Consider the following 25,118-nt stretch of genomic DNA (forward strand, 5'->3'; position numbering starts at 1 on the left):
CATTTATCTCCAGACAGTCTTACTCTTGCCGTGACAGCCTGATGCCTCGACCACCCTCCCTCCTGCTACCAGGCAGCCCTGATAACAGGCTGCTGTATCTTATCGGGCTCCCCGGCAGTTACACATTAATGGTGCCATCTCCGGGGCTGGGCTGGGCTGGGATGAGCCCAACCCACCCTCGGGCTGGAAGCGAGCATCGCTGGGTGATGCAGTGATGGGCACCGAGCACAGAGGGCATGGGCAGGGCGGGTTGTGCAGCTGAGGTTCCCTGCCCTGCCTCGAAGCAGGTGGACCCCACCAGGGCTGGGAGAACAGCCTCTGCCCCCAGCCCAGGGCAAAGAGCAGCTGCTATCACTGCTTGCACCGGACTGTTTGCTCTATCGCCCATTAACTGAGCTGCCTTATCCAGTGGGCAGGGGCCAGCGGCAGCCCAAAGCCCGTTGGCCAAGCAGGGACATCAATCACGGGAAAGGGAGGGGTGCCCCAGATAACCCCTGCAGACAAATGGGTTTCTAATGGGGTCTTAAGCCTTGCACCCCCCATCTCCAAGGGAATGGGGGAATGTCATCTGGGCACGACCCTCACATCACTTGGGCTCTAGCTTTACCCACAACCTGAGCACTGGCAGAGCCTGAGTGCAAGCCTTTTGCTGGAAGGTGTAATCCCAGTTATGCCTGTGCCAGCAGACCATGGACTGCCCAAGGCACATGCTGGCAGAACCATCCATGAGGAATAAGGACCCCATGCCCACGGCATCGCCTCCTTGATGGCACACCTGGCACCTGGGTACAGCAGCCCTCCCAGGGCTGCAGCAGGAAGCATCTGGGGTGTCCTCTTCCTTAAACCCCAGCACCCGAAGCATATTGTCTTGGGAGGAAAGAGTAGGGAGTGGGGTGGCAGAGGGTAGGAACCAGGGTGCCCTGCCCCACGACACAGCATGCCTCTGGGGTGCCAGGTGGGATGAGGGCAGCGGGATGCTTGAATAATGGGGGCAATTTGAGGCCGCAACACATCGCCGTGGGACAGGCGAGCCAGCCCTTCTAGAAAGCATCACTCTAGGGGCACACAGAGCCAGGGTGGGCCGGGGGGGATGCATGCAGGGCAGCTCCCTGGGAGGGCGAGGGGCACGGAGCACCGTGTGCCGGGGAGGGGAGGGAGGGAGGTGGCAGCGATGTGGGCAGACTAGGGGGAGCCGGGGGCCAGCCCCGGGGGACCCGGCAGGCAGAGCAGATTGGCTGCCGGCGAGGTCTCCAACCTCCTTAGAAAGGGCAGTGAGCGTGGGAGGCGCTAAGGGAGCAGGCAGGGTGCCGAGCCGCGCTCCCGTCCCGCTCGGCAGCCGCGGCCGGCAGCGGCAGGCGGGCAGCGGCGATGCCGCAGGCGGGCGGCCACCCGGGCTCCCGGGGCACGGCGCTGCTGGCCCTGTCGCTGGCCCTGGCAGGGTCCCTGGGCGGCGGGCAGCACTACGACTACTACGGGTGGCAGCCCGAGAGCCTGCCCCACGGGCGCTTCTACGGGCGGGAGCCGCAGTGCCTCGACATCCCGGCCGACATGCAGCTCTGCCGCGACGTGGGCTACAAGCGCATGCGGCTGCCCAACCTGCTGGAGCACGAGACCATGGCCGAAGCCAAGCAGCAGGCCGGCAGCTGGGTGCCCCTGCTCGCCAAGCAGTGCCACACCGACACCCAGCTCTTCCTCTGCTCCCTCTTCGCCCCCGTGTGCCTCGACCGGCCCGTCTACCCCTGCCGCTCCCTCTGTGAGGTGGTCCGTGACTCCTGTGCCCCTGTCATGGAGTCCTACGGCTTCCCCTGGCCTGAGATGCTGCACTGTAGCAAGTTCCCCTCTGACCACGAGCTCTGCATTGCCGTCCAGTTCGGTAACAGCAAAGCCACGCCGCCACCAGGTAAGCGGGAAGGGGCCTGTGACGGGATGGGAATGCACGTGGAGCCCCTGGACAGCCATCCCTTCACCCCTCAGAACACAGCTCAGGACACTGGTGTTGGCCAAGGATTTTGCGTCTGTGGCAGGGCAGGAGCGGGCACAGCATTTGTCGGGGCACCACTCTTTGCCCAGGGGCACTGGGCTCCCAGCTGCCTGCACAGAACTGTCGTGGGACAAGGAAGAACCTGGGATGAGGCAGGAGCCATTGGCGGATGCACCGCAGTGCTGTGTCCCTCTCCTCCCGCTGGGTCCCATGTCAGCAGCAAGAGAGCACGCTGCACCTGCGGGTGTTGGCCCCCAGTGCTGCTGCAGGGTGCTGTCCGCTCAGGCAGGAGAAGGGGCATCACCCAAAGGCAGCCTAGGGTCAGGATCAGGGCTGGAACAGCCTTTAGGCTGGGGCCAGCCTTACTGCTGCTGTGCCTCAAAGTGCCAGCATCTCTTCCCCTCCTGTGGATGACCCCGGCCAGCAAGGCGCTCTGTGCCTCCCTGCGTCCCCCCAGCACAGCTCCCGAGGGAGCAGAGGAGCTGCTGGGGTTCTCCCAAGCGTGTCCCTGAGGAGATGGCCCAGGTGACAAGTACCATGCAGCAGGAAGCTGTGACAGTAACTGGTCTCTCACTGCAGTGTCCAAGATCTGCACCCAGTGTGAGATGGAGCACAAGGCGGACGGCATGATGGAGCAGATGTGCTCCAGTGACTTTGGTGAGTGCTGCGGTTTTGTTCCCAGCCCCCCGGACAAGGGTTTGTCTTCCCTAGGTCTGACAGCTGGGGTGGGAGTTGGCCAGAGGGCGGGGTTGTGTGGGGACAGCCCCATGGGAGACCCCTGAGCCATTCCCTTGGACCCTTCATGCATGGGATGGGTGGACCAGAGGAGAAGACATTGATGGGGATAGGCAGAATGGGACATTCAGGAGGGTCGCTGGGGGCCTCTGCAGGAACCCCCCCCAACAACCCCTTTCCCCTCCCTGCACAGCAACTTCCCCAGAAACCCAACCCCGGGAGGGGCTGCACCCTGTCCTGCACAGGTGCCTGCCCTAGACCCGACCCTCCCCAGCCCCCCAGCAGTGCTCCCTTCCCCCAACCATGCCCCACGGCTGCCCCACACAGTGGTGAAAATGCGCATCAAGGAGATGACGGAGGAGAACGGGGAACGGCGGCTGGTGGCTGCCCAGAAGAAGAAGGTGCTGAAACTGGGCCCGCTGAAGCGCAAGGACACCAAGAAGATGGTGCTGCACATGAGGAACGCGGGTTCCTGCCCCTGCCCCCAGCTTGACAGCCTCAGTGGCAGCTTCCTGGTCATGGGCCGCAAGGTGGGCGGCCGCCTGCTCCTCCTGGCCATCTACCCCTGGCAGAAGCACAACAAGGAGATGAAGTTTGCAGTCAAGTTCATGTTCTCCTACCCTTGCCCGCTCTACCACCCCCTGCTCTATGGGGCTGGGCAGCATTAGGGCTTTGCCCACCCTGCCCTTTCCCAGAACTCCTGCACTGGCCCAGCATCCCATCCCCGGCTTCCCTGGCTGCACCCCAGGACCTCAGCTCTGCTCACCTCAGCTCCTTGGTTGTGCCCCAGAACCCAGCTCTGCACCTGCAGGATTCCCTGCTGTGTTTGTGGGAGCCCTGATCCACAGCCAGGACCCCTGCCTCCTCCTGAGAGCCCTGCTCTGCCCCCCTGGGACCCGTGTTCTGCTCCAAGGATCCCCATCCCCACCCAGGAGCTTAGTTTGGACCCAGGACCCTTGTTCTGCATGCTTGTAAGCCCTGGTCTGCACCGGAGACCCTTGTCTACTCCCAGGTTCCCTGCCCATAAGCCCAGAGACCCTTGCTTTCATTTAGAATCCCTGCTTGGCCCTCTTGGCTGCACCTGGGACCCCTACCCTGCACCTGTGTCCTTTGCCCAGCTCCCTCATGATACGCTGCAGACCCTCAGACACCAAATACATCCCATGCCCTCACCTGGAGCTCACATCCAGGATTATCTCACCGTCACAGAGACCCAGCCCAGGAAGGTCCCTCTAGCCCCTCTGCTCCCACAGATTGACCCCTCAAGTGCCCAGAGCAGCACAAACCCTTCCTGGGCTCTCACACTCCCATGACACATGGCCCAGTGTGTGAGGGAAGCCCCCTCCAAGCATCCCAGACCATCTCTGTTGCATCCCTCACACACACCCCTGCTGTGACCCAGCCATGCACCCCCTGCCCATCAACACCACAGTAAATTATTCCACTCAGTGAAGTGTGTGTGCGACTCACTGCAGTTCACGGGTAAGAGCCCCTTGGGATTCCCTCAGGGACCCCAGAAGAATGTGAAGGGGGTCCCAGTCCTGCCCACTGAGTGAGGCAGCCTGAGGGAGCGAGGTCACCTCAGGATCTGGCTCTAGCCTCACTCCAGGTGCCGTGCCCAGAGCCCGAACCTGGGCAGTCCAGCCAAGCCAAGGGATGCAATTCCAAGTGGTCACAGGCATTCCTGGAGACTCAGGCACCCCTGCCACTCCAGGGAGCCTGGGAGGTCATTGAGATGACTAGGATGGGGGGACAGGGCCCCACAGCTGGGTTTGGCAGGGGTTTACCAGGGAAGTTTCTTCGTTTGTCACCCTTGGGGATAAATCCACGGTCTGGGAGCTCACAGCACTTTGTGAGAAGCCTGGCACTGAGTACCATAGGGGCAGATACTGGAGCAGGCAGCCTCCTACCCTGTCCTCCCCACATCTGAAAGTCCTCTCTGCAGCTCCCTGCCAGCCCTGCTTGGCTGCCAGACCTCCCATGCCACAGCTTCTGGCCTCCTCCAAAAAGATTCCTAGGGCCACCCACCTGCACTAGCCAGGAGCCTCCCAAAAGCCCAAGGACCAGGACCGTCCTCAGCTCAGCCCCTGTGATGGCAGCAGTCCCTTAGCTCAGCTCCACTCCCCCAGCTGCCCCCCAGTCCCAGCTGGCAAGAGGGCAGCCTGAACGACCCAGTCGTGTTTGCCCAGTGCATACCTGTGTCCACCTGTCCCAAAGGGTGAGGCGAGCCCGAAGGTGGCCTCCAGGATATTCACCCAGTGCCTGGCTGCCTGACACTGTGTCTTCTCTTCGGAGCTGGCTCGACCTCAGGGAGCCTCCCGGGACAAAAAGGAAATCGCGGCTCCAGGATGTCTGCACCCACCCCCTTCTGGCTGACAAGAGCACTGTGCACCTGCCCTGCTCTGGAGTGACCTCTTCTCCTTCGGCCCTCCTTGGGCATGGCCTTGGCCCCACTAGTCAGCCTCCAGAGCCCCAGATCTCCCGCTCTGACCAGGGAGAGGTGCCTGTGCCCCTGCCCCACAGCCAGCCAGGAATATGGGGCAGGCAGCTGCTGCCTCAGCCTCGCACCAGAAGTGGGCATTCCTCCCCAGCCACTCAGAAAAAAAAAAATAGGGAAAAAATTCAATTATTATTAGAAGGTATGTTCAGAGCTTGACTGCTGAGCACACTTCCATAGGAATAAACACTGTCAATTACATTTTATTGCAAAACTTAAAAAGCATAAATAAAACCCCATCTCCTACAGCCTAAGTTTATCTGTAGCCCTCTGTATTCTGCGTCATTAGCATCTTCTAGAGAGTGTTCAGACATACACAGTCACAGTGCTCATTGCTCCAAGTGTTTTCTCTAGAAATACAAGTAGCTCCTCTGCCTCCCCCTCTCAGCTGTCTGAGCAAGTTGACCTCTCCCAGCCCCTCACAGCTCAGTAGAAATCCCACTGCAGACACCCTCACAAACACACCCACAGCTCCTGGGGTACTACACAGCCCCCTCCCCAATGCTACAGCTGCTCCACTGCCCCCACTAACTGCTGAGCCCTCTGCACCCCCGCCCCCTGCACATCCAGCACAAGCCAGACACCCTCATCATCAAATGCCAAGTTCAGCTTTTCTCCAAATTTCCATGTGAAGGAGTTTATGAGCCCACAGCCAAGTGTTTAGGCTGTCTGCCCCATAGGAGCTCCCACACTGGTGGGTTGTAGAGCCTGCAGCAAGGTCTGGGGTCCAGCAACTTCTCAGACTGGTGGGTGTCACATCCTGGTGGGCACTGGCTCCCCAGATTCCCTGGCTTGGGGGAAGCTGCAGCTGGCTGGCAGGAACCCAGGCCATGGCTGTTCCCAGCTGCACAGCAACCAGGGTCACATTCCTGGGATAGCTGAGAGCTTTGCTGTTCACACAAGGAAAGGTCATCCTTGTGCACACAGGCAGCTGGTGGGACCACCGCCTGGGGAGGGCAGGGGAAGCAGCAGCCGCGGGAGGCAGAGGAAGCTCAGTAGCTCCTGTCAGAGCTGAGGTGCTCCCTGGCTCCAGCCCAGCAGGATTCAGCCCTGGCACAGCTGACAGGCAGCTGCACACAGCTCTGAGCAGAGGGCAAACAGGGCTACAGCAGGACGGAAGATGGGGATTCCAGTAAAGCACGGAGCTCATGGCACAGGAACACCATTTCTCCAGGAGCACCTGCAGGACAGCAGGGCCAAGGTCACAGAGGTGTTAGAGTGACCTGGGACTGGGACAGCTTTCACTGGGATGACACAAGAGGCAGCTGAGGACAAGAGATTTATTGGTCATTCTCTATATGCAATTATATATTAATCTGTAGTAGAAAGCAGCAGTCACTAAGTGCACCGAGCAGCACCAACTCCTGCCTTTTCTCACACTGGAGATCCAGCCACACAGCTCAACCCAAACTCATTCTCTTTCCTCCTCCAGGCTACAGCCAGTTTCAGGGGTAAAAGACTAAACCTGCAGGACGTGAGGCTGAGGAGCACAGCAGTGACTAGCAGTCTCAGCTGAGCCCAGATGAAAAACCTAGCTAGTCTAAGACCCCAAGGGATGCAGGAGGAGCTCTGACTTGATCCCAAAAATACAGTCACTTATAGCACAGTGCTGGAAAAGGTAGGGACAGAGCCCTGAGGTTGTTCTGCCCCACCCAGGAGGTGAAGGCAGGACCACGAGTAGGAAGGATGGCTCTTCCATCACTGAGCCAGACCACAGGGCCTGAGCAAGCACGTGGCAGGGCACAGCAAGTGCCAGAGAGCACCCAGGGCTTGGAGCAGCTGCAGGGATGGGGCACAGCCATGGGCAGTGCTCCACAGGGACCCAGCTGGTGCATGGCAAGGAGGGCTGCTCCGTCCAGCCTGGCGCTGGCAGGAGGAGCACAAGTGCAAGCGTCCTCTGGCAGGGGAATGCCACGCTGGGATCCAAACAGTCCAGGCTCCCAGTGGCAAGGGTGCCTGCCCGCTGTCCCAGGTCTCAGGCAGTGCAGGACACAGGAGCTGGCTGGGCCTGTTTCATCACTTGATGAGCGCCTGGTTGCAGAGAGCGCACACAAACACCGTCTCCTTCTGAGCCTCTGGGGCTGGAAAGGAAAACAAATGTCAGAGATGATCCCCTTTTCCCACTGTGGGCTAGGGACCCCAGCCATAAAGCTGCTTCGAGAGCTGCAAATTCATCACTGCTCTGTCATGAGCCAGGCTGTGCTGGGCACATCCTGTCTACCCTCCCCACCAGGGCTGGGGCAAATGCCTGGGCAGACAGAACACGTGGAAGTAGGAGCTCTTCCCTCCACCCTTCAACTCACCCGTAGCTCCCATCACGGCCTTGGGGACTTTGAAGGAACAACACCTGGAGCAGAAGCTGTTCCCACAGTTACTGCAGCTCCGCTGTGGAGAAAGATGGAGGTGAGCCCCAGGTGTACATCAGACTAACCCAGGAGTAAGTGAAGGGGGCCAAAAGTCCATATCTCCTTCTGAGAACTGCCCACAGACCGTGTGCCAAGCATCACACGCAGAGCTCAGATAAGGCAACAGGTCATTCCCACTAGCATTCCCACGCTCTGCTCCACCAGAAAGGCCACAGGAAATGGACCAAAAACCAGGACACAGAGCAGGTACCATCGACAATAACATGGTTTGGCGTGAGGCAGCTTCCAAAGGAGTAAATGGACAAATGCTCCACAACACAAGGGATCCTTGGTGCCATCAGGCATGTGACAACACCCAGCATTTAGCTGAGGTCATTTGGGCTGTGACCGAGGCCAGACACCTGAGCTGCTGGAGAAAGCCAGGGCAAGCCAGACATGAGCAACAGCTCTGCCCCAGGGGCAAACAGCAAGCTGAGGCAGAAGTCGAAGACTCACCCTCTTCTTGAGCACAGAGAAGGTGGCAGCACAGCTCGTGCAGTTCCCTGGAAGAAAGAGGACAGAGGTCAGGCAGGGCTCTGTTGCCTGGGGCTGCAGGTGGCACAAGAACATCCACAGCTGTTGTAAAGGCTCAGCTCAGAGATGACATTGCTGCACCTTCCCACCCTTGCCCTTCCTAGGAGTGCTGGGACCATTCTCTCCATGGAGTGGAAAAGGTCACTGGAGGTGTCAGCACAGCCTAGCAGGTACCACACTACTCTCTCCACCCCAGTCCTATGGTCACTGGAAGCAGCACAGATCCCACGCTGCTGAGCTCCCCAAGAAGCACCTGCTCCCAAACTCACCAAAGTTGTTGCTGGGGTAGCGCTTGCGCAGGCGCTCGGTCAGGCGTGACACCTTGCTGCGGATCACCTCATTCTTGCTCATAAAACCATTGTCTGGGAGGCTGAGGTCAAAATCTGCTGAGCATTGAGAGGTCTCATCATCCTCCTGCAGAGAGCAGAGCCAGCTGAGCACAGCAGGGCGGCTGGAGGCACACAGAGAGCTGCAGGGCAGCCCACACCAGAGGCAGGCACCCAACAAGCCGGGTGCTCCACCTGGCATTTCTACAAGCCACTGGCACACCAGGCAAAGCTCCAGCTCAGAGGAGACACCACACCATGGCATGGCAGTACTCACCATGACCAGCAGCTGGTTCTCCTTCTCCCGCAGCATGGGACAGAGAGGAGAGTGAGTACACACGGAGTCAAAGGCACCCGGCCCCAAAGTCACTGTCCCTGAGCACCCAGTTTGCCCAACAAGGTCCTTGTCCCTCTCCCACCTCAGCTGCGCTGCAGGCACAGCCCACCCCAACCAGCCTCAAACCTCAATAGCATCTTTGAACTCTTCATCGGGTTCAGCCTCCTCCGCTTCCTCCACACTGCCAGGGGTAAGGTCCTACAAGAGATTCACAAAGCTAGTCCTGCTCTTCCCCTGCCTCTGTTCAAAGGTGGCCCCACATTTCTGAGCAGGTTCCAGGACAATGGATCTGGCCCCAGGCAGCCTCAGAGATGACACAAGTGCCAGAAGGCAAGGTGAGCACCTGCCTGCTCAGACCACATCCTTGCATGTGGCAAAAGGACTGAGCCAGGCCCCGAGGGGAGAGGGCAGCATCCCAGTAATTCAGGAGTGGCTCACAGGCTTCCAGCAAAGCCAGCAGGTGGAAAAGTTTGTGTGTAGAGGGAGACAAGGGCACAGTCAGACCCAAGGGCTGACTCTGCAACTCCCACCCCACAGCTGCCAGCCCTGCCCCTATCTCACCTCTGCACTGGTGGGGGTGGGGGTCCGATCTGGGGCAGCAGCTGGTGGCAGGGGTTCAGCAGGTTCTGGAGAGCTCTCGAGGGGTTTGGAGCCCACACTCTGCTCGATGGAGGCCTTGAGCTCCATTACCACTGGTTAAGAAGGGAATACAGCTGGAGCAGAGTGGTATTTCCCTACTCCCAGCCACATCACACAAAAGCCAGCTGCAACACCTGACCTCCAGGGCTCAAGGTGGGGCATTGACACATATCATTCACTCATCAGATGCCCTGAGCACTCCTCTGCTCACACATTGAAGTTAAGACAGAAAGGAATGCTCCCACCACCTGCCCCGGCTCAGGACAGGGAATGGCAGGGGCCAGCGTAACAGCTCAGACATATCCAACACTCCTCCAGCATGAGCCACGGAAGAGGGCTCCTCTCTCTCCCAATGGCACATTTTCAAGCCTGTGTCATATATTGCCACAGGCACCGAATGTGTTTGAAGTCCTGGAGAGCAGGGTCAGAGATCAAGAGGGGTGGAGAGGCTCACACAAAGCCAGCATTGACAGACCCTGGTTTGCCACGCCACAGAGGAGAGAAGGAAACAGCACCTGGGCCAGGACACACATCAGGAGAGACTCTCACCTCCAACAGCTGGGCCCTGGGACCACACCACCCACCCTGGGCTGCTGAGCACCACCCCTAGGACATCACTGCCTTCAGGGGAGTTCAGGGTCTATGGCAGAGCCTGACATGGGACAGTGAGCGCATGTGAGGGAGAGGTCCAGGGTAAGATCCCTGGCTTCAGAGGGCTTTTCCCCAACCCATCCCACACAGGGCACTTCCAGCCAGGTCTCATACCTTGGTAGAACTGGGTGTTGCCCAGAAAGAGGGTGCTGTTGAGGATGGCCAGGACCCAGCAGAGGGGCAGCAGGTAGAGGACACAGATAGTGCCCAGTAGCGCCCCATAAAACCTGTAGAAAGCAGAAGGATACTGCGGTCAAGTCAAAGCAACTCACTCAACAGCATAAAACTCCTTCCTTCATCTGGTATTCCACCTGTTCTCTGCAAGTACCAAAGAAATCAAACACAGCACCGCAGGCCTGGCTGAGCCCCTCTCCCCACCAAGCCCACCACAGGGTGCCTGACCCGGTACTACTCACTGGGAAGAGACAGCGGGGTTCTCCCAGTACAGCACACGGTACACTGCCTCACAGCTGCAGCACATCCCGCTCAGAAACCCCTCCAGCTGGATCAGGCTGCAAATGAGACAGTCACAAAAAAATACCCCACAAACACACCCCCCTCATTCCCCACATTCACACGGGTTACGGTAGCCAAACTGGCACGAACCCCCACAGCCTCCAAGAAGCCTTTGTGGCCGCAGAGGCCCCCAGAGTCCCAGCGCTGGGGAAGCCGCAGGGACTCACAAGCTCTTGACCTGGGCGATGGCCTCCTGCCGCGAGAGCTGCACCTTGCGCAGATCCTCCCTGCGGACGCTGTGGTACCTCCTGCGCACCAGCTCCGGCTCCGAGGGCCGGGCCCGGCACGTCTCTTGCAGGTAACCCAGCAGGGCCGGCACCGCCACCAGCAGGGCGAGCACCGAGTACCAGGCAGCTGCAAGAGGCGGGACAGCGTCAGCCCGGGGGGGCCGGGAGGGGGACCAGTCCCGACCCCCGACACGCACCTTGGCCGAGGGTGAGCAGGAGGAAGTTGAGGCCGAGGCAGACCAGAAGAGAGCACACAGGCCGCTGCCACCTGCCGAGACGGAGGAAGACAAGGGACGTGAGACCCCGGGGACGGTCTCGGTCTCGATCCCAGCCCAGCCCAGCCCGCACCTACCGGAGGAGGGAGCGGACACCCTCGACGGCGTCCCGCAGCGGCTCCAGGTAGAGCTCCAGCCGCCGGTAGCTCCGCACCAGCTCCAGCAGATCGAAAGCAGCGGCGGCCTTGGGCGGCGACGGCTCCGGCGGGGCCTCAGCGGCTCCCGTCGCCCCTTCGGGGCCGCCTGCCGCCCCGTCCCGCTCCACCGCCTGCATGACGGGACCGGGAGCGGGAGGCGAGCGACCCCGTCGCGCTCGGCCCGACACCGCCGCGCGCTCCCGTGACGCGACCGGGAGCGCCGAGAGCTCCGCGCGGCCAATGGGAGCGCCGGGCCGGGCCGGGCTGGGCCGGGCGCGCCGCCGGAGCCACGCCCGCGGGGGAGCGGCGCTGCGGGGCCCGCCCGGCTCGGCCCGCCCGCGCTGCGTGCCAGCCTCCGTGCTGGGGCCTGCGGACCGCTCTGGGCGTGAGGCTCGGGGCGGAGTCTCGGTGGGCCCGGTCTAGACACGTAGGTCGGCCCTGGGCCGGGGCTGCTCAGGGTCCCGTCCCGGTCCCGACTCGGGTGTGCTCTGGTGTAGGGCTCAGTCACAGCCTGGATTCGGTCCCAGTCTAAGGCTGGGCACCGATCCGGTCTAATCCTGATTCAGGGCTCAGTCCCAGTCTGGGTCTTGGCATAGCCTGCATCCAGCTGTGTCTGGCACGGTGGGTTTGTACCCATGATGTTGCTGGGCCACCTCTGCCCAAGAAGAGACCAGAGAACAGCCTCACAACCAGAGTTCCTGGGAAGGAGCAGCAGGTTCCCCACAGGCCCGTGAGTGTGTCTGGCAGCTAATTCACTGTCCCTCCATGCCCCCAAAGCAGCCCAGCCCTGCGTGCACTGGCACTGTCCTGCCCAGCAGCCTGCAGCCCTGCTCACGGGCCCATGCTCCAGGCACCATGAGCTGTCCTAAAAGGTGCTTGCAGTAGAGCAGGGATGCTGGCTTCCAGGGATGCTCTGGGGATCCTGGGCTTCGTCTGATGCCCAGGATCATTACAACAGAAGTTGTAACCTTGTTATAACCCTATGCTGGCTCTTGGACAACGAGGGCACAATGCTGCTGCCAGCTGCCTGCAGCCTCTGACAAACAGGGCATGTGTGCCATGAGCAGAAGGCTGGGGACCCAGTAACACCCCAGCTGCAAGTCCAGGTCCAAGACTCAACTCTGTCCCAAGAATGCATCCCAGAGCTGCAGCCAGTCCTGGGAGATGCTGGCAGTCCTCCCTTGGCCCCTGACCCAACAAGAGCCAGACAGTGTCCAGTCAGTGTGTATATGGCTGCCCAGTGGTGCCCTGGCCCTGGGACAGAGGCCCCTTTCAGCAGGGAGTGACGAGGCACTTAGGAATGCAACTACATCCTGTCCTCAGTACATCCCATAGCCACAAAGCCCTGGGGGTTTGGCCTCCCTCTGCTCTGTCTGGAGCCCCATGTGAGCATCAGGCTGTGCCCTGTCTCTGGGCAGGTGGCAGGGCCAGGGAAAACTCCCATCCCCAAGGGCAGAGGCTTAAGCCTCTCTAGTAGGAGCAGTGGCTTGGCATCAGGGAGCCTTCCTGTGACCCCAGAGCACTCCAGGACTCTGTGACCATGGCCAGAGGCTCCAAGCCAGAGAGGTCCCAGGGTGAAGGGCTACAGAGCTGGGTGTGATCTCAGCTCAGATCTCATACCCAGCAGGTCCCAGCCACACCACAAAGCCTCAGACACCCAATATGTGAACGCCAATATTGCTTTATTTGGAAGGTGAATCCATTGGCACCTAAAAGGAGGGTCTAGGAGGATAGAGCTGGTGTGACAGACAGGGCTGCAGAAAGCCAGGAGAAGGCACTCATGGTGGCAGAAGCACCGAGGGCATTTTGGACAGCCTAGGCCAAGGGCTGCACCAGAGTAAGGCAGAGGCAGGTGGTGTCAGGGACCAGCCTTGACACAGGGCACAGACAGCATGTCCTGCCCAGGGAAGGGGTACATGGCCTGGGGCTCGGCAGAGCCCCTGAGCATGATGGGGTATCCGCTGGTACAGTGGATATCATGATGGAAGTGGTGACCCAGTACCAAACCCAGACCCCTTCAAGCCCCCAGGGGAATCACGACTGCTGCTCTCCACCACAAAAAAAGACTCCAGGAACCCCAGGCAACAGCAGCTATGGCCAGCTGCTGGGGATACACGTCTCACTGACTTGAGTCTACACAGAGACTGGAGCAGAGCCTTCCTTGCACTGGGAGCGATAGAGAGGACCTGCCTCCAGGCAGGGTGAGGAGGGCTTGTGGCAGGGCAGCCCTAGTACGGTGTTGCTACAAAAATTCTGTCTCTGGCTGCCCATTTCTCTAGTCAGCCCTAAATGGCCTTCTCAGAGCTTGGCACCTGGTTGGTTGTGGAAGCTGATCCAGGGCTGGGCTGGCTCCAGTGTCAGTCTCTTCTTCTGTTCTCCAAGACAGGTTGTGCTCCCACAATGCCTGGCCCCAGCTCCCCCATGGCCAGAGTGCCAGCACAGCCTAGCGCTGCCGTGCTGCAATGCTCACCCTTCCCCTCCACCTCACCACAGCTTCCAGGCACTGCCCAGTCCCAGAGAGTCCAGAGATGAAAATTTTCCAGGACGGTAATCCAAGTGCGGCAGAGACAGGCAGGGCTGCAGGCTGGTGTCCAGAACCATCAGCAAGGCTGTTTCTGTCCCTTTTGGATTAGCCTGGCCCCAGGGCTGGTCCAGTGGCTCTGGGTGGCTTGGAGCCACAAACCTCTCTGCAGGGACAGCAGGAGAAAACAACCCCATGACTGGCTCCTTACAACCCCTGGGGCACCCAGCCCCATCCCAGGACTGAACAAACTCCAGGGCTGGAGGAATTTCCCCCCTGCCCAGGGTCACAGAACAAGTTACAGCTCCACTTGTCCTTCCCCTCCCTCCACAGCAATGGAGACCTTGCTGCCCTGCTCAGTCTCCAAACTGGACTGGAGTGATGCTGGATCTGGCTGTGAGGTACCTGGGTGTCTCCACAACCCCCGAGTGCAAGGCAGGGAGGCACTGAACCCCAAAGGGCTCCAATAAGATGAAGGATGATTTCAGGCCAGACAGAAGGAGGGGGCCAGGCTGGGGAAGCCAAGTTCAGAGCCTCCCTTAGGGAATTGTGGAGGCGCCATGCAGCTGCAATGGCAAGATGCAGCTTTATTGCAGGTCAGGGGGTTTTGTGCCCATCCAACTCCACTAGGCACTGCTGCCCCCAGCTCAGCTCCCCCAGACCAGTCCCCCTTCACCCCAGGGAAAAGTCAGCACCCACCTGAGCATGCAGCATCTGCAAGACCAGGGGCAGGGGATTTTTGCTTGAGTCCTACGGGGGCTCCCAAAGATTGGTATCCCTCTTAGGGACTCTCCATTTGGGTCCTTCCACTTGCAGTAACCTACGTCTGTCCAGGGGTGGGAGAAGGGCCTGTGCAGTGGCTCGGTGTCCATGCTGTCTCGGTGCGCTGCAGGGAAAGCCGTGCTTGGCGAAGGCCTCTGTCTTTCCATCCATCTGTGCAGGAGTCTCTGGAGGAATTGCAGTGCAGTCAACCAGGAGGGGATGGGGTGGCTGGGTTGTTTCATCCCAAAGACAGGCTGTGTCCTGTCTGCGGCTGAGAAGGGGAGCCAAGTGGCACAGGATCTTAGATGATGTCTTGCTGGTCCTGGCAACGCCGTGACAGGCAGTAGAGCCCAGAGAAGAGGTACAGGCAGGCAGTGATGCCCCCGCAGATGGAGGCGCTCAGGTAGGCACTGTACAGGCAGTGCTGGCTGTAGCCCGGCAGGTTGCAAAAGCTCCTCTGTTTGGCCTTGTGACCCATGATGCCGGTGGCAGCTGCGTAGAGCCCCATACCCAGGGCCAGGTCGTGCACCAGGTTGGTGAGCAGCCAGCGGGAGCCCAGCCAGGGGACCAGCTCCCAGCGCCCCAGCAGGCTCAGCCCGAAGAGGGCCAGGGTGAGGAGCCAGACCAGGACGGCGGCAAACAGAGCGAAGTGGGCCGCCCCCTCGTATTTATGAGCCGCTACCGTCACCCAGAAGGCAGCGCCCAGAGCCAGCTGCCCCAGGCGTAGCAGGCCCAGCGGGCTCCGGAGGTAGGCGCGATGGAGGCTGAGGGAGCCGCGGGCCGACGGCCCCGGGGGCGGCGGCACTGTCGGGGGAGCCGTGCGGGCCATGGTGCGGCCCTACCTGCTCCGGCGCGGCTCGGGCGGGACTCAGGGCCCCGGCAGCGACTTCCTCCCCGACCGCTGCCAAACATCTGGCACTTAGCGGTCCTCCCCGCGCGGGGCCTCTCTCCTCTCCTCCCCGCCCCGCCTCCGCGCCCCGCCGCACCTCCCGCCAGCCCAGCGGATGCGCCGTCGGGCAGGCATCGCCGCGCCCCTCCCATCCCACTGCCGCCGGGGAGGGCCACAACGCGGGGCGCAAGGGGCGGCGGGAGGACGTGGGAGACGGCGACCGATGCCGGCGGCGGGGCCCGGGGACGGCGCACCGGGATCCCGTGCGGCGGCCGGCGGGGGGAGCGCGCCGGGGCTCCCCTTACGTCACCCGGGATTCCCCTCGGAGCGATGCGCGGCCTGGCCCCGCCCGGGGGCGAGGCCCCGCACCCCGCCCATGACGTCATCTGTGCCGCGTGGCCCCCTCAGCGCGGCGGGGCCGCCGCGCCCCTCGGCGCCGATTGGTCCTGGCAGCGGGAGGCGGGCGGGGACGGGCCGGGGGACGGGGCGGCACGCAGCCGGGGAATGAATGGGGCGCGCGGGGCCCCGGTGCGGTGGCGCCAAGCGGGTCCGGGAACGCAGCGGGCATCGGGCGGAGCCGCCACCGGCAGGTCTGTGCGAGGGGCCGGCGGGCGCGGGGCGGCGTCGGAGCGAAAGTGGGTCACGGCAGGGCCCAGCGCCCCGGGCAGGGCGGGACCGGACTTGCGTGCCCCGGCCCGAGCTGGGGCGTCTCCCGCGCTCCCAGGCGGCCCCGCCTGCGCGGCTGGCCCCCTGCCCGGCTTCCCGGACCGCCTTTCCCCCGATGCCCCCCCTTCCTCACTGGGCATCCGCGCCGGAGCCTGACGCCGACTGTTCGGTGCCCGCAGCGGCCAGGGCCATGGGCACTCCGGCCTCGGTGGCGAGCGACTCTCCGGGACGAGCGGCGCCTGCAGCCCGCGCCCGTAAGCAGGCCTCGGCCAACATCTTTCAGGGAGTGGGGCTGCGAGAGCTGCGGAGCCTGTTCCGGAGCGGCGGGGCCGAGCGGCCCGAGGAGCGAGCCTGCCTCGTCTGGCGGTACGCGGGCCAGCGGCGCATGGCTCGGGCCCTGCGGCGGCTTCGGCGACGGCGACCAGCCCGGCCCGGCGGTGGCATGGCAGCGCTACGGGGCTTCGAACACCTTCGGTAGGTGCGGCCCGCGGCGGCGGGGCAACCGGGGGAAGCGCGGCCGGGCCACGCCGCTAACACACACCTCTTGCCCGTAGGATCGCGGAGAAGAAGCTGGAGGGTGACTGCGGGGCCGAGGCGGACTCGGGGTCCATGTAGCAGCGCTGAGTGACTGCTCTGCAAGGACCCTAAGTATACTGGGCAGGGTGCAATGAATGGTTAATAAAGGGTGGACAGTGGTGGCTGGGTGAGGCTCTGGTTGTGTCCTGCCCCTTCCTGAGTGGCAGAACCATGGTCCAGGCTGTTGTATGGCACCTAGCACAAGGGGAATGGCCCCACACCACGGGTCACGTCGGAACAGACCTGTGGGTCGGCTGCTCCAACCTCCCTGCTTAAGCAGGGTCATCTGAGAGCAGATGTCACAGGATTGCATCCAGATGGTTCTTGAATCTCTCTTATGAGGGAGACTCCACAGGCTCTCTGGGCAATCTGTTCCAGTGCACAGTCACACAGTAACTGCCCTGGCACAGTCACAGGGACAACTGAAGAATAAAGCTACATGCTGCCCTTCACGAGAAGGAATGCTTGGAAGATATAATAGAAATTCTCCAGGGAAAGATTTCTCTGCTGGAAGACCAGCTGGCCAAGCCGGAGGAGTGTAGCACCCACTACAGAGAACAGAGAAGTCACAGGGGACATTTTGAAGCTGGAGGGGCTGAAGCAGGAGGTATCCAGCCTCACTGCCGAAAGAGCAAAGCTCCAGGCCATGGTCCTGTGGCTGAAGAAGGAGAAGCAGCTGCAGGAAGCAGCCCTGCAGTCTGATGTGGCCACTTGGAGAAGTGGCAGATGAGCAGCCTCATCTCCAGCCTCCAGAGCTCTCTCTCCAAGAGTCACTGGGCCCAGGAGAGACTGGAGCAGGACCTGCAGACACAGGATGCCCAAGGGACAGCTTGGGGCAGCTGGTTGCCCTCAATGCCCAGCATGAGCAGACAGGAAAGGGACTCTGTCCTGCAGCAGCTCCAGCAGCTGCAGGAGGCAAGTGCAGCCCTGTGCAGGTACATATGGATACCGTATGGGCTGAGGAGCCCCGACCTGCTCTAGGGTGCTGTGGAGGCGCAGATGTAGCCAGCTGAATGGCAGCTCTGTTATTCAGATGGTTGCATGGTTTAAATACATTACATACATTTCTACAGTGCATTAGAACAATACATTTTGGGTCAGTCAAATGTAGCTAGGCCTGGCTGGGGAGTTGGGATCTCCACTGCTGCCCCCTCTGTGCTTACACAGCCAGTGCTGAGCCCCCTCCCCATTGCAGGAGACAAAGCAGCTGCTCTGCCGTCCCAGGTTCACCTGCTTTCATCCCTCTCACTCCCCAAAGATGGGCTCACAGGACAGCAAGACCCAACACTGACTTTCCCCAGCAGCCTGAGAAGTCACAGCTCAAGGCAAGCACGTGCAGGCAGCAGCCCTGGTGCTGTTTTATACAACACAAGCTCAGCAGCTGCTAGTGAGAGAGGGGCTCCCTGCCTCCCCCACCCACAGCAGGCCTGCGAGATTGTCAGCTCCAGGGCAGCCAGGAGTCCACGCTGGTCCCCCAGTGCTCCCACCCATGTGGTGGAAGAGCCCCTCCAGCCCTTCCCTGGCAGCCCCTGCCCCTTGGAGGGTCCCTAGGCACAGACAAGGCTGGCACCATGCTGGCTGCACAGCAGCCAAGGAGCTTGCTGGGAGAGGGGAAAAAGTTAAGCAAGAGCAGCCATGGAGACCAGGCAGGAGAAATGGACTGGGGCAGAAGGAGAGAGCTCCCATGGGAGAGCTCTGCAAAGCCGCCTGCTCTTCACAGGGACAAGCCAGCACCTTTTTCCCCTTAGTGTCTAACTGCACCCAAGCCAGTCCCATGTGTTGTCCCTCTTATGTCCCCTCCTCGAGCCTCTATAGCCAGAGAACAGCCGTTCATTGTGGTCCCCGCTACGCCAGTGGGCAGCAGGAACTCCCCCTGAGGAAAGCAGCGTGCACGGGGTTGGGGCACTGGAGGGACAGTGGAGGAGTACGGCACACCCTCAGGGAAAGGGAGGGGGTATCACCTGCTAAAGGCCTTCCCAGCCAAGCATGGTGGGGGAAAAAAAAAAAGGGGCCAGTGGGTGGTGTGAGGGGCTGGACGGATCCTGGCTCTGTTCATCCCAGCCCCAAGCAGGGGTGCTCAGAACTGCATGCAGGCCAAGGAACGGAGGCAGGGGCAGGGTCCCAGCCATGCCACAGTTCCTGGCAGATTCCCACACCTCCCCTGGCCTCTGCCCCAGGCAGGGCACTAAGCTCCCATGGAGCTGGGGAGGGACTGTGCCCAATCTGTCTGGCTCTTCCAGTTCAGCCGCAGGTTCCTCCAGCCGCATCTGCTCGCTCTACCCTGAAGGTCGAGTCCCAGCCACAGGAGCCAGCAGTGGCCCAGCTCCTCTCGCAGTGCTAGTCCGAGGTGGCCAAGCCCTGCCCGTGGCTCCCACAGCTACCACCATGAGAAGAAAGGCTTCCTGCTCTGGAAGCTCTGTGTGTAGGACTCACTGGCGGAGCGCTGGTGGGAACGTGCTGTTTCCACAATCACAGGTGGCATCTGAACCAGGTGCAGTGGACTCTTCCCATCTTTCAATGCCTGAGTCAGGTTCAGGATCTGTATAGCACAACAGAGCAATGCCTGAGCTGCCCTGCTAGAGCAACAGAGAGCATCCACTCCAGCACCCTTCCTGCCACAAAAGGCAGGACAAGGCTTCTTACCTTACCCCATCTGTCTTCCTAGGCACAGCTTACCTGGCCTCTCATGACAGCAATCTGCTTGTGAAACTGTCCTCTGTCAAAGCCAGGGTCTTTCTGCAAGAGAGAGAGCAAAGAACACAATGAGATCCACCCACTGCTTCATGCCATTAACAAGATGCCCGTTCCCCAAGTAAGCCCTGCCCCCTGTCCCATGGGCTTCCTGCTTCTCCCACGTTGAATCTTCAGCTCCTGGAAGAAGGATAACCCTGCTGTGCCTAAGCACAGAAACACTTTCAGGAGCTTGATCACCTTTCTGTCTCTGCAACCTTGACAGGGAGCTCCCTAACACCACTCCTACTTTTTTTCCTCCCACATTCCTTCACCCACTCCTCCAGCTCACCTTGAAGAGCTCATACAGATCTTCCTCCAGGTCCTTCACAAAGTTGGGGTCTGAGATCTTGGGAAGAATCAGGTCCTTGATCTCCTGTGAAAAGGGGATTTTGGCCTGGGGCAGCCATGCCCAGTAGAATGGATCTGTGGAAGGAAGCAGGAGACATTAGAATTGGGGAAAGCAATGCATGGTGCCACATGCCCCTGGGCACTAGATTCCCTGAATCTGGGACACAGGGTCCAGTATCTGCCTTCTCCAGTCTGCTGAGGAGCTGCCCAGGAATCCAGAAGTTGTAGAGGCACAGCCCTAGCCCTTTCCTCTACAATCCTTGAGGAGGATGCCCAAGCATAGAGTTGTATGGTTTGCCATGGTGCCTTGGCATAGCCCGAAGGACTCACATGCTCTCCAGGAATCCGGGTGTTTCAAGGGAAAGGCCAAACCATTGTCTATAGCAGCCAGCTTGATGATGGGCTCCTTCACCACCACCCAGTCGCTGTCCTGGAAGGAAGTGAAGCATGTCACAAGGAGGTCCTCCCAGTAGGAACAGTCCTTCTTCTACTCCCTGCAGCCTTGCTGTCAGGATCTCTGACCTGGCTAGCACAGAGGCACAGCAGCCTCTTGCCTGTAGCATGGCCCCTTAACCGCAGCAAAACAGTCTGCTTTGCGTGGGAAGGGGGACAAAGCTGTTTCCCCCTCCAGGCCTCACTCCAAGGTCCAGCAACACCGGTTTTCCCCAGCATCACCAGCTTCCCCCACAGAGTTCAACTGCATCCTCACAAAGTCTCACTAGGCCACAAACGGTAATAAAAGGCCCATGAGACAAGATCAGGCCTCAGCACACTTGGAAACCCAAGCCAAATGGGAAATTCCTGTCCTGCTTGCTAAACAGGCAGCTTCCAGGAGCAGAGTCCCTGTGTTGCCCCTGCCCAGGAACGGCCACTCACCCGCACGCCCGCGCTGTCCAGGGGACAGTCATACTTGATGAGCCAGTTGTCATTGCCCCGATCTGCAGGGAGATAAAACCAGCTGTGTCAGCCCCAGGGCCTCCCTGCACCATGCTGGGCAGAAGACTATTCCTTCTCTGTCCCAGAAGTGAGACAGACACATTTTAGGCACAAACTCCCAGAGCCCTTAAACTTGCTACAGGCATGGCAAGCCACATCAAGCCCCTCACAGACAGCCCTGGAGGTCCACATATCACCAGCTCTCAAGAGAAAGGTCAGCCTGCAAGCCCCAGAGTGAACCTCAATCTCTTTCAGCCTAGCAGAAACTCAGGAACACGGTGTGAAGTGGTATATAGGGGCACAATCAGGTGCTGGATTTCTAGATGTCCCTGGATCCTCACAGCTGGCAAACTTTCACCTGAGCACCAGGGTAGATTCAGATCTGCCAGTAAACTGGCCAGCAGCCAGAGCCTCAGGTGGTGAGCAGCCCAGCAGCTGCACTCTGCCTAGAGGCAGATGTCACCTGGCAGCAATCGAGGGGAGTGGAGTTTTGGGTGCAGGGAAAAGCCACCAAGACCCTATCTCACTCCCCTTTCTCCAGCCTGGTAGGATAAGAAGGAACAGGCAGCATCCAATGCCCAGCAGCTGGCCCTACCTGTGTTCCTGATGATGTAATCCAGCACCACCAGCCGCTCAAACTGCAGCAGGAGCTGCCTGTTAGTGTTCTCCGGGAGCGGCTCAGCTTCAAACCGCCGCAGCCAGTAGTCTGCATCCTTGTAGCCTTCCACAAAGAGCTGGAAGGAGCCCACCTGAAGCAAGGACAAGCTGCATTACAGAAGGCCACAGAGGCCAGGGAGGTGCCAACAGGCAGGCATGAAGGCTTGCAGCCCTACCTTGGGTGGCAGACCAATGCGGTTGAAGCGCTGGCCAACCTTCGGCACCTTCTCCAGGGCCAGCCTCTTTCCTCGAGACTTCACCCTGTCAATGGCACTGTAGTTAAAGGTCTCACTGGCCAGATACACCACCTGGAGGGACACGAGCACAGTCAGCAGGGGCCTCTGGCAAGTCACAGGACTGCCCGATAAAACCAAGACACAGCATTTCCCACAACTCCGCTCAGCACAAGGACCCCCACAGCTCGAGCAGGAACAGTCCTAGTCTAGAGCACTTGATCTCCTAGGCCAGCAGTGCCACAAGGTGCAAGCAGAGTTGTGTGGAAGCACACAAAAGCCTACCCAGAACAAGACTTCAGCAGCTGTCCCCTCACCTTTGTGCGGGGAACAATGTTGAGTTCCAGTTTCTGGTCTACCAGGCTGGCACCCGCCTCCGACAGGTAGCCCTGGTTCAGGACAAGGCAATCTCTCCCAAAGCAGCACGGGCAACACAACTTCTGTAGCCACTTGGTCCACTTGGGGTTCAGCTGTCCGTATGGCTCCTCATTCTTGGGCTTGAAGACACCAATGATTTTCTGTGAATGGGAGAGAAGCAGGCTGAGTCCAGGAAGCTGACAGAGCTGGGACATCTTCCCAGCCGACAGTGGGAACACTAAGGAAGAGGTCCAGAACTGCCCCTCATTAGGATAATAGCCAGCCTCCCAGGACCAGGCAAAACCCCACAGCTCCTGGGAGGGAGGTGGGCAGAGGTGGGAAGAACCCCTCTCCAGCCACTACCCCCTCCCACAAGAACAGGATGCTGCCTAGAGACCTTTATATCCAACATCTGTCCCAAAAAACACTAGTGATAATGCGGTCTCCTGGTAAACACATCAGTCTCACTCCAGCGACCTTTGGATGGCTGGGGAGAGCTACTGCTCATTGTTGGTCATTATGTCCACACAGGAAAGGGACAGGTATAGCAATCCCTGCCCTGGCTCAAAATTTCCTTGAACAGAGCTGATCCCAAACTGATCAGAGGAAAATGACCATAACAGCTGAGCACCTGCAGGACCCCTGAGGAGCGAGGGCTCTGGGCTGGGGGGTCCAGCAGAAGGGCTGATACCCTGGATACACTGTGGATAAGACGGCACAGGCAGCTCCAAACTGGCTACCAGCTGGTACGAGCAGCAGTCCCAGCCCCTCAATCCATCCTCGCATACACCAACCCAACAGTGGGGACAGCAGCGTAGGTACCCCATGGCGGGCACTGCACTACCACTGAGCCAGTGCTGCTATGGCACACAGATGAGAGAAGGGCACAAGTCAGACATCCCTGGGGGGCTAGCAGTCCTTGCTCTGGGGTGACTCAGCAGCACATGCAACCAGGCCTTCTCCCCATGGCTACTGCTAACCCTGGCCTGAGTGGGCGTCACTTCCCCAAGCTGAACTCCTGCCAGAATGTGGAAGTAGAACATGAGTCCCAGTGCTTCAGCAGGGAACCTCAATGCAACCTCAGTCTGTCAGGGGCCAAAAGCCAGGCCAGAGCAAGCAGAACCAAGGATTTGTCCACCAGGAAGACAGAAAGGAAGAGTCTGAGGGAACAGGATCCCTTGAGCCATGTCCAGATCACATGGTGGAACCACTTTCCCTAGGCAGGCAGGAAGGTACCAGCCTCATGTGGCTGTCACACGACTGCCACACATCCTTGGATATAAGCCTGCGAAGAGGCCTATCAGGAGCTCTGGCAGCATGAAGCCCTGTGCTTCATGGAATCAATCCAGCAGAGCAAGGCCCAGCCAGGCAGGGATAGCATGAAAGCAGAAACCAGAAGCCTGGCAGCACAGCATCCCCTTCCAGACAGACCCGTGCCGAGAGCAGCACTGACAGGGAAAACAGGTCTGCCTAGTGCCAGCAGCAATGCAAAGGGAGCCCAACCAGCACGAAGGAGCAGCTGGCAGTGGGGTGATCATAACCACCAGGGCTGGGCAGCACAGCCCAGCTGGAACAGCTCAGGCCCCAGCAGCCTCAAGGGAAATAATCAAAGAGCAAAGTTTTTTTCCCCCAATATCTTTCCCCTGCTGCCCACAATATCTATGTGCCACAATCTCTCCCATGCCAACAGTAGTATGTTTTTGGTAACCCTGGGCAGCAATCACAGCAACCAGTCACGCACCATATTTGCTGACAGCAGGATGATCTGGGGGACCTGCCAGCTGACAAAGCCAGCAGTACACAAATATTGGCTCCTCACACTCATGCTCCAGCAGCTGTCCTTGAGCTTGGGTCTCCTATAGCCAAGCAGCTTCCAACCTGCAATCCCCAGGCCGCTTATCTGGCTGCCCACTCCAGGTCTCATATTGGGCAATAGGAGGGAGCCGAGCTGTGGCACAAGTGTGTATTTCCCCACATGCCATCAGCTGAGCCAGGAACTGCCTGCCACAGCTTCCAGGAGCCAGCTTTCAACTAAGACACACCAGAGACCACACAGCTCACTCCTGCTTCCCTGGAAGCATCCCAGCACACATCTGGCAAGAGAGTCACAGGAAACAACAACAGCTCAAGTTGCTGGGAGCAGGGAGCAGCAGGTCACTGCCTGTGCTGCACACTCATCCAGTCAGTGGCACAAAGACAGCTGCCAACACAGCTGACCATGTCTAGAGGAGAGCAGCTACATGCCAAGCACTATACCAACCACACAACCACAAAGACATCTCACTCAGTTCAAAAAAACAGGCCAAAACCAGCTCAGCCCGCAAAGCCACAGCCCTGGGGCTGGAGTCACTGTGTTCAGATGCTGATGCACGGGCCTGTGGGAGGGGGTGACCCTTCCTCTTTGGGCACAACGCCGCAGAAGAGGCTGAATCAGCACCTGGACACTGCTGCCCCACATTCCCGCTGTTGGTCCCACTGTGCTTCTCCCCGGGGAGGCTCAGAGCCGCGCTGGCCGCTCCTACCCTCCGCGGCCGGTCAGTCCCGCCAGCGTCCCGCTCCCGGCCAGCGCCGCTCCGCCCGCAGGCCTCCGGAGCCACGGGGGCAGCACCACCCCCGGGTCGGCCGCGCGGGGCTAGGCCCAGCTCACCCCCTGCGGGTCCTTCACGAAGTAGCTGCCGCTCGAGCCCTGCGAGATGCGCTCGGGGAAGATGCCGCGCTCGCTGGCCAGCTCAGCCCGCCGCACCACGTCGGCAAACTCGGGATCCTCGGGGAAGTCGTTGCGCTCCCGCTGCGCGGCCGCCGCCGCCGCCGCTGCCGCCGCTGCCGCCGCCTGGGCCTGCGCCTGGGCCTGCGCCGCCGCCGGGCCCCGCGCCCCGCGCTCCAGCAGCGGCTGCCGCTCGCGGTCGCGGCCACCAGGGGAGCCGGGAGGGGATGGCGGCGGGGGCGCGGCGGGAGGGAGGGCGCGCACGGCACCCCCCGGCAGCCCGTAGTCGGGGGCCTGCGCCCTCTCCGGCGACACTAGCGGGCTCGTCTCGTCCATCGCACCGCCCGCCCGGCCTCGCCGCGCCTCTGCCGCCGCTTCCGCTTCCGCCCTCGTCGCGGCGCTCCGGGGACTGCTCCGCCCTCTGCCACACCCCAGGGGCTGCTCCGTCCCCCGCCGCGCCACGCCCAACCCGGCCT

General features: G+C 60.6%; 5 protein-coding genes across 6 annotated transcripts; 2 read left to right on the forward strand and 3 right to left on the reverse strand.

Moving 5' to 3' along the window:
- Positions 1-1,368: 1,368 nt before the first annotated feature.
- On the forward strand, positions 1,369-5,346 carry SFRP5 (secreted frizzled related protein 5). The gene is made up of 3 exons (XM_040071446.1): positions 1,369-1,900; positions 2,561-2,638; positions 3,044-5,346. The coding sequence occupies exons 1-3, from the start codon at positions 1,369-1,371 to the stop codon at positions 3,382-3,384; spliced, it is 951 nt and encodes a 316-aa protein (XP_039927380.1). The 3' UTR covers positions 3,385-5,346.
- Positions 5,347-6,479: 1,133 nt separating this feature from the next.
- On the reverse strand, positions 6,480-11,397 carry ZFYVE27 (zinc finger FYVE-type containing 27). 2 transcript variants are annotated; one of them, XM_040071824.1, is made up of 12 exons: positions 11,201-11,397; positions 11,046-11,116; positions 10,789-10,975; positions 10,522-10,617; positions 10,220-10,332; positions 9,377-9,507; positions 8,942-9,013; positions 8,756-8,776; positions 8,422-8,566; positions 8,075-8,121; positions 7,517-7,598; positions 6,480-7,294 (listed from the first exon to the last, which is right to left on the reverse strand). In XM_040071824.1, the coding sequence occupies exons 1-12, from the start codon at positions 11,395-11,397 to the stop codon at positions 7,230-7,232; spliced, it is 1,227 nt and encodes a 408-aa protein (XP_039927758.1). In that variant the 3' UTR covers positions 6,480-7,229. The 2 variants fall into 2 exon arrangements, with proteins under 2 accessions (XP_039927758.1, XP_039927759.1); XM_040071825.1 differs by lacking the exon at positions 8,756-8,776.
- Positions 11,398-12,925: 1,528 nt separating this feature from the next.
- MARVELD1 (MARVEL domain containing 1) lies at positions 12,926-15,549 on the reverse strand. Its single transcript, XM_040071230.2, has 2 exons — positions 14,481-15,549; positions 12,926-13,947 (listed from the first exon to the last, which is right to left on the reverse strand). Exon 1 carries the CDS (start codon positions 15,370-15,372, stop codon positions 14,845-14,847), a length of 528 nt encoding a protein of 175 aa, XP_039927164.1. The 5' UTR covers positions 15,373-15,549; the 3' UTR covers positions 12,926-13,947; positions 14,481-14,844.
- Positions 15,550-16,288: 739 nt separating this feature from the next.
- AVPI1 (arginine vasopressin induced 1) lies at positions 16,289-16,916 on the forward strand. The gene is made up of 2 exons (XM_040071936.2): positions 16,289-16,572; positions 16,653-16,916. Exons 1-2 carry the CDS (start codon positions 16,289-16,291, stop codon positions 16,711-16,713), a joined length of 345 nt encoding a protein of 114 aa, XP_039927870.1. The 3' UTR covers positions 16,714-16,916.
- Positions 16,917-17,676: 760 nt separating this feature from the next.
- Positions 17,677-24,989, reverse strand: PI4K2A (phosphatidylinositol 4-kinase type 2 alpha). Its single transcript, XM_040071935.2, has 9 exons — positions 24,586-24,989; positions 21,899-22,099; positions 21,525-21,656; positions 21,287-21,440; positions 20,632-20,693; positions 20,086-20,185; positions 19,697-19,830; positions 19,351-19,410; positions 17,677-19,213 (listed from the first exon to the last, which is right to left on the reverse strand). Exons 1-9 carry the CDS (start codon positions 24,976-24,978, stop codon positions 19,052-19,054), a joined length of 1,398 nt encoding a protein of 465 aa, XP_039927869.1. The 5' UTR covers positions 24,979-24,989; the 3' UTR covers positions 17,677-19,051.
- Between the last annotated feature and the right edge of the window lie 129 nt (positions 24,990-25,118).

This window comes from Hirundo rustica, chromosome 8, assembly GCF_015227805.2.
Source record: "Hirundo rustica isolate bHirRus1 chromosome 8, bHirRus1.pri.v3, whole genome shotgun sequence".
Lineage (NCBI taxonomy): Eukaryota > Metazoa > Chordata > Aves > Passeriformes > Hirundinidae > Hirundo > Hirundo rustica.

What these genes read in the sequence shown, in the direction of transcription:
- SFRP5 (XM_040071446.1), top strand. Translation starts at nt 1,369, where the DNA reads ATGCCGCAGGCGGGCGGCCACCCGGGCTCCCGGGGCACGGCGCTGCTG. An exon ending in CAAAGCCACGCCGCCACCAG is followed by an intron (nt 1,901 to 2,560) that starts GTAAGCGGGAAG and finishes CTCTCACTGCAG; the next exon opens with TGTCCAAGATCTGCACCCAG. An exon ending in GATGTGCTCCAGTGACTTTG is followed by an intron (nt 2,639 to 3,043) that starts GTGAGTGCTGCG and finishes TGCCCCACACAG; the next exon opens with TGGTGAAAATGCGCATCAAG.
- ZFYVE27 (XM_040071824.1), bottom strand. Translation starts at nt 11,397, where the DNA reads ATGCAGGCGGTGGAGCGGGACGGGGCGGCAGGCGGCCCCGAAGGGGCG. An exon ending in CCTGCTCACCCTCGGCCAAG is followed by an intron (nt 10,976 to 11,045) that starts GTGCGTGTCGGG and finishes CGCCTCTTGCAG; the next exon opens with CTGCCTGGTACTCGGTGCTC. An exon ending in CCACCCCCACCAGTGCAGAG is followed by an intron (nt 9,014 to 9,376) that starts GTGAGATAGGGG and finishes AATCTCTTGTAG; the next exon opens with GACCTTACCCCTGGCAGTGT.
- MARVELD1 (XM_040071230.2), bottom strand. Translation starts at nt 15,372, where the DNA reads ATGGCCCGCACGGCTCCCCCGACAGTGCCGCCGCCCCCGGGGCCGTCG.
- AVPI1 (XM_040071936.2), top strand. Translation starts at nt 16,289, where the DNA reads ATGGGCACTCCGGCCTCGGTGGCGAGCGACTCTCCGGGACGAGCGGCG. An exon ending in CGGGGCTTCGAACACCTTCG is followed by an intron (nt 16,573 to 16,652) that starts GTAGGTGCGGCC and finishes TCTTGCCCGTAG; the next exon opens with GATCGCGGAGAAGAAGCTGG.
- PI4K2A (XM_040071935.2), bottom strand. Translation starts at nt 24,978, where the DNA reads ATGGACGAGACGAGCCCGCTAGTGTCGCCGGAGAGGGCGCAGGCCCCC. An exon ending in TGGACAGCGCGGGCGTGCGG is followed by an intron (nt 20,186 to 20,631) that starts GTGAGTGGCCGT and finishes ACTTCCTTCCAG; the next exon opens with GACAGCGACTGGGTGGTGGT. An exon ending in ATCTGTATGAGCTCTTCAAG is followed by an intron (nt 19,411 to 19,696) that starts GTGAGCTGGAGG and finishes TCTCTCTTGCAG; the next exon opens with AAAGACCCTGGCTTTGACAG.